This window comes from Neodiprion pinetum, chromosome 3 (genome assembly GCF_021155775.2).
Source record: "Neodiprion pinetum isolate iyNeoPine1 chromosome 3, iyNeoPine1.2, whole genome shotgun sequence".
NCBI lineage: Eukaryota > Metazoa > Arthropoda > Insecta > Hymenoptera > Diprionidae > Neodiprion > Neodiprion pinetum.
Window position 1 is genome coordinate 23,882,293 of NC_060234.1, and position 6,487 is coordinate 23,888,779.

A 6,487-nucleotide genomic window follows, 5' to 3' on the forward strand; every position below is an offset into this window, starting at 1 on the left:
CGGCAAAATCTTCTACGGCAATACAGCAAATTACACAAGCCCATGACATGCATTTAATTAATACCGAACAAACATATTGACAAAATTATAAGAATACATCTTCTGGCATTATGATTGGCGAAGAAAAAAAAGGAATGTTTTTCTTTTTTTCTTTATATATAATTACCTAAGCCCTCCCCCTATTGTGTGTTCATTCTAAACTGTGACTCACGAGATATCCTCTCGTAACTTAAACCTGACTTCCCTGTTGCCGGTATTACACTCTGATTTTATTTAAAAGAATGAATGTTAATACCCAAAAGAGTGAGTTCAGATCCCCCCGCAAGGCAAGCTCGACGATTTGGAAACCTTTCGACTTGAGAAACCTTGTTAAGTTAATAATTGTTAATTGCTAAAGCGCTAAAAAATCGCTCGTAATTCGCAGTCAGTACTGAATATGTTTCTAGATTTACAAGACAAAATTCGTATGCAAATAACTTTTCCAAATATCAGGCAAGTCTTGAAACACGAATTAATAGCGATAACCAATTTTTAACAATTTCGCAACAGCCATTCCCCGAATTAGTGAATTATTTCCAAAAAATTCGGGGATGGCTGTTTTTCAGGGTTCAGGTCTCAATGCATTCCCAAATCTACAAGTGAAAATTCGCATGCACCGATTTCCTAGAGCACTCATAGTGCATCTCCACAAACACACGTCTTGGTTCTTCTTGCGTCCGGCGGTACGAGCATCAGCTCTGCTCAGTCACGTGCTGAACATGGACGCTAGTTTCAGCTTCATTGCTTCATCACATGCGAACAACAGGCCCCTGGTTAAGTTATGGGGTTATCAATAACGGATATACACATTTGGTGACGGTAAAATTGATTTAAAAAAAAAATCGAATTTGAGGTACAAGTAAATTACATATATTTCAAGTGAATTGCTACAAGATATTATACAGTTACTGAGTTGCTAAAGCAATACCAGTTATCGGATACTTCACATTTCATTCATCCAATCCACAATGTGTTTTTATATTCGCAACTCGTGGATCATCGGGTCTGTAGACTGAAACAAAACACATGAGGTATCAGTCACAACACAATGAAAGATTTTTGTAATCGTTAACTTTGGATTATTGTCAATGGTCAAGATATTTTTGGTTTGATTTGGAGAGAGAAAAGACAGTTGTGTGAATTCTTTTTAGAAGCATCAATAAATAAAGTAAGAATACTTTCAAAAACCGATTCACCAAATTTAGGAGTCACTTGTCAATGGAAAATAAACAAATATTGATTTTAAAATATGAATTTTTGGCATGTGGGCTTATGACACAGTTGCGTGTGGTTGTACGATGCCGAAATTTTATTACTTAAATAGAGCGTATGTTGACCAAAAATCGATAAATGCATTTACTTTATGTAGATTTCGAATGGATAGAAAAAATTATAGGTAGCCCATGTCTTTCAAGAGATAAGTGGTATTAAATCTACCAAAATTTGATCTAAATATCGCACTTTACTGGTGCTGCAAAAAATGACAACACGGAACATCAAACCACATTCTGTTGATGACAGGTTAGGTACAGTTATAACAGCTAGTTTCAACGGCAAGGTTTAAAAGTTTAAATTCTCAAAGATAGCATGAGCAAATTTTACAATGTTCATTATAAATGTCTTTCAAGGCATGCATCGTCAAAGATCGAGACTTGCAATAAGTCTCTGCATAAAAATTAATAGTTTTAGCATTGACTGTCATATTGCGTACATAACTATGAACCGTAATTACAGTTTAAATTTCTTTTTTGCCCCTAACCAGCTATGTAACAAAAAGAGTAACGTTGAATCACAGGATGAAGAAGTCAGAAGATATTTGTCCGGCTACTAAACCAACAGCTACGCCACAATAAGTAAAAAAGTCGAACAAGTCACAATCCATAAATTAAAAGCTGTTGATCTCCAGATTAATAGAAAACATTTCTGTTCCCGATATGATCATAAATGCTAATAAATGCTCAACGACGTTAACCATTGACATATCTGATCACTAACATTTCCAAATAAACGAGAAACAAACGTAATCAATAAGAGGTTATGTTATGTAAGTCCAGCCTCATTTCGATGCATGATACTAAAGCAAGTGAGTTAAGAAACTGTAATTAAAACTTCCGAAGTATATGTTGAATAACTTGGAGCCATTACCAGTGTAGTGAAACTTGTATTTTCGTTTGCTACCATCATTTTTATTGTAGACATACAGTCCTGCAAACCCGAAACCTAGTCCAAGTACTGCAATAAACGACGATGCAACAATTTCGGGAATTTCATTCCAACCCCTCAGAAGCAGGCTCACTGTGGAAGTGGAAAAAAAAATGGTCTAAAGACGACAGTATAGTAAAGCAATAGTAAATATCGTTCATTTCTAGCAAGTCAAATCTCAATACCTACCCTTCTGGCCCGACGCCGCCATGATTAATCGGTAGACGTGCAATAATGAAAAATGGCCACTTTTAGATGACGCACTGAGTGCGTTTTCTCCAAATTTTCACCTTTGCTAATTCACGTAGGCGCAGTGGCCAATCAAAATGCATGAAATGTAGTGAACACCAAGATCCCTAGATTATTCTAGGGACCTTGGTGAACACTAAACTCAAGCAGCGCCGTCTGCGTCCTACCTCGCACGCGTAACTCAATCCAGCAAGCTGTCGGTACGTACAGACGACAGGAACTGACGCCGCGTGTGCCCAGATAATGCAGAGTCGAATATTATTATGCTTATGGAATGACGAACGGGAACAAACTGAAATTTTCATATAAACCGGTATGGACGCCGTATACTTTTCAACTACGCAAATTCATTTGGGCCAACTTCAGCAATGTCAATCTAACTCCATCGGATCGACAAAACTAATATTATCTAAATAGATGCACAATAAACATGCACCTGGATTACTGTTAATAGACTTAGAAACATTTTCTTGATGCAAGGGATCGAAGAGATAGTCGAAGAAGTTAATTAAAGAATGGAGATGTATAGTTGTTCTGTCATTTCAGTACTTATGTTGATTACTCAACTCGTATCGTTAATTGGAGATAACAATATGTATCTTCACTCGACGCTCAAATCTTCATTACGAAAGAAGGTGCAACTGATTTTATAAAAATAATTTTTTAACTCACGTTAGATTTCCGTGGTTTGTTATTAATTCTCGTAATACAAAAAGTTCACGAGTGAAATACTGGGAACGCTGTGCCGGATAGCCAATTGAACTTCAACTAATTTCTCCGAAAAGTCGAGTTATTAAATGATTAGCGAGTAAAACTTTCGAATTTTACAATTCAACGATTTTACTGTGTCGACTGCAAAAGGTTAAGCGGGGGAAAAAAATGTTGAAATTGCTGATCTCCAAATTGCCAGAGGTATGTATGTGCACCTTGTTAACTTCGATTAAGAAACGAAATTTATACAAAAGAAAAATGTATTTACGTGGAATTAACTCTGACTAGAGAAATCCGAAGGTATTACGATTCCGCATGAGTTACACATTATCGAAGCATGAGTTTTATTGACTATAAGTTGAATTTACGCGAGAATAAAATTTTCATTCGATAAACTACAATATGGTAGTATTTGACCAGTGAAAATAAGTTCAGTTATGCTCGTTTCCACACCACCGCAAGCGGTAGAGAACCCGGCGCGTTTTTTTTTTTTTACGTGGTATCCCCAGTAGGCCTACTCCACGGAGAATAGTTGCAGGGTCGATCTTACGCTTTTCGAAAAATTGCTTATAACTTTGTTCACATGTTAATTATAATAAATTGTTTTTCCAAATTAATTTGTACTCGCGTACATTGACAGCGTGTCGAAATTTTTCAGTTCATATAACCCGCGGACTATTTATTATCGACGAAAGTCGAATGTTTTAAGTATTGATGAAAGATGGTTGTTTTAATTATGGATGAAGGGTGGTTGTTTTTCATCTTATGAGGTATGAGATAATCAATAAAATGGAGAACCTGGTGAATATGCAGAACAATCATAACTAAACCAAAATCGAAAACATGTATCACTGTAAGACGTTGGCATTTACCTATCGATGACGATGCAGAAATCTTGGAAGAAATGTACACAAGTAGAGTCGAATAAACACAACCACCAAAATACGACAGAGCTGTATAATTCTACAGTGAAATCAAAATCGAACATGACCTATGAGCAACTCGAGAAAAAAAGCTGTGACACTGAAACGATCGCTATAACAGACTGAAACCATTTAAAAAAAAACTACAGCTGAATAAATTTTACTGCACTATTTGATCATGGTGATTCTGAACTACACCGCTAAATCTATGTATCGGTGAAAACAAGATAACTAACTCTGAACCAGACCTAAACCAGACCTAATCCCCAAAAATTAAACATTAATTTTTAAGTATGGTCAATAAAATTCACTTACGCGGAACAGATGAAAATATTATTAGTGACATATGTCGGTACAGACAAAGATATACTTAGCTTAGATAGGTAAAAAATATAATTATCGAAAAAAGAAACATAGTAATTAGTTGAACCAGACAGAAGATTTGATTAGCTAAAACAAACAAAAATTTTATTAGCTGAAACAGACGAAGGTATGGTTAGCACACATAAGTTCTTACACTGACGAAAAATGGTTCGACTCGAACATGATATTTACTTTAATATTCGTAGCTTTGATTATTAATTGTACTGATGAATAAAAATAGACATCTTTTTTTGCCATGAATCATTAAAGTGAATATCTCTCGACTGAATATTCTACAGTCCTCAGTGCATTTGTTAAAAAATTGGTTTTATTATCCTGAAACTGAAAATAATATGATCAGTTAAACGAGTATTTCTGTGCATTTCAGGTATATTCCATAAATACTTACACCAAGATTCTTCAATATCACTATACACTGCTGAAATTTTTGTTCTTGCGCGTTGAGCACCGGTTTTCAAATGCCGCGCTTTCTCTCTTAAATGAAAGGTATGAAGTCCACGCGCAAAAGGCGGAGTGGAACTTGAAAACTTCATTGTTTGACAAAAAATTGACCGAAGAGCTGAAAGATCAGCACATCGAGAGTGCGTAACTGTTTTATATACTGTTTGTAAAATCGACGCGTAAAAAGCGTGTCCGTTTCCCGTTATTAATTTACGTGCGTGAAGCTGCGTCCAATTTTCGTGATTATTCTACGCGCAATATGGCGCGACAACTTAAACTGTCAAAAAATTTGTATTATCTGGGATGTGTCCCAAAAATTCTATAGAAACCCAATCCGCTTCTGCATTTTTCTGAATTGGATACATTACTACGCGGATTGTTGTTCTCAAATTACAAATCGAATCGAAATCGGGAGGGAGGTTGGAGGGCATGCATTATTGTGTGGCGCGACGATCGGCGGTCCTCTTCGACGCGAAGTCTTCGAGCTCAGCATCTCTCCCCATCTAGCGTACCACGGAACGCGATAGATGGTCCAGAGATGCGTTTTGACCATTCAGACGATCACAGAGATCAATTGAATGGAATAACGATCGGTAATGACTAAATAATCGAATTGCATAACGATTGAAAAATCGTTGCAAAGTGACAAGAAATGGGAAATCGAATCTCGTTAATACTCAAATGTTTACAAATGGTCGAGAGACTCGAATACGTTGGGAAACAATGTCTGTGATCGTTTGACGCTGTGGATTACAAAAGTTAGTAACATCACGGTCCATCGCGACCTTCCTACCCTCGCCTGTTTCCCAACGAAGCCACCCAACGGAAAAGAGAGATTCACACACTCATGCATAAACCCTGCGACGGATCCCAAAACGTCCGCCTACCTACCCGGTTACCTATATTCGACCTAAACGATTCTCCATTCTTTCCAACACACATCATTCTTCATCATTTGCGCCGTGGTCACTGACTTACATTTTCGTTGGTTACCTGTTGGGAGCAAAATGTTTTTGTATCGTAGTCTGCCCACTCAGAATACAGTATCGCGGTTGTATCCCGCCAACTCTAATATTGCATTTGTTATTTTAGTTAATGTTGGCAGACTATCGGTACATTAACCTTTTGTAAAATTGATTAAAACATCCTGAATGCCAATTAGCATTTTTCTAAGCGAGCTAAGCCTGCAGTTGATCAATACTTGTTGGTTGTTAAAAGATTGAAAATGATATATAATATAAGATGCAAGTTGATTACGTTACGTTATACCAGACTTTGGAATTTCATAAATTTAACAATAACGTGAATAATTGAATGTGTTCAAGCCTCAGGTGAACCCACCACTTAAACGGCATCATCGCTAAATTCAAACGTAGATTATTACATCAGTTACGAAACACAATTCGATCTCGCGAGTGCCGAGTAAGCGATGATTACCTGTCGCGATGCTCATTCCACTTTTAGCAACGTGTAAAATCTCGAACTGGAAGTAAGCTACGCTGAATTGCATTGCGAAAAAAAATTATTCAACCGAAAGT

At 36.8% G+C, this 6,487-nt stretch overlaps 1 protein-coding gene across 1 annotated transcript; it reads right to left on the bottom strand.

Moving 5' to 3' along the window:
- Nucleotides 1-886: 886 nt before the first annotated feature.
- On the bottom strand, nt 887-2,587 carry LOC124214066 (NADH:ubiquinone oxidoreductase subunit A3). The gene is made up of 3 exons (XM_046616040.1): nt 2,431-2,587; nt 2,185-2,334; nt 887-1,051 (listed from the first exon to the last, which is right to left on the bottom strand). Exons 1-3 carry the CDS (start codon nt 2,450-2,452, stop codon nt 990-992), a joined length of 234 nt encoding a protein of 77 aa, XP_046471996.1. The 5' UTR covers nt 2,453-2,587; the 3' UTR covers nt 887-989.
- Between the last annotated feature and the right edge of the window lie 3,900 nt (nt 2,588-6,487).

What these genes read in the sequence shown, in the direction of transcription:
- LOC124214066 (XM_046616040.1), bottom strand. Translation starts at nt 2,452, where the DNA reads ATGGCGGCGTCGGGCCAGAAGG. An exon ending in GGCGGCGTCGGGCCAGAAGG is followed by an intron (nt 2,335 to 2,430) that starts GTAGGTATTGAG and finishes CCACTTCCACAG; the next exon opens with TGAGCCTGCTTCTGAGGGGT. An exon ending in ATACAAGTTTCACTACACTG is followed by an intron (nt 1,052 to 2,184) that starts GTAATGGCTCCA and finishes GTTTTGTTTCAG; the next exon opens with TCTACAGACCCGATGATCCA.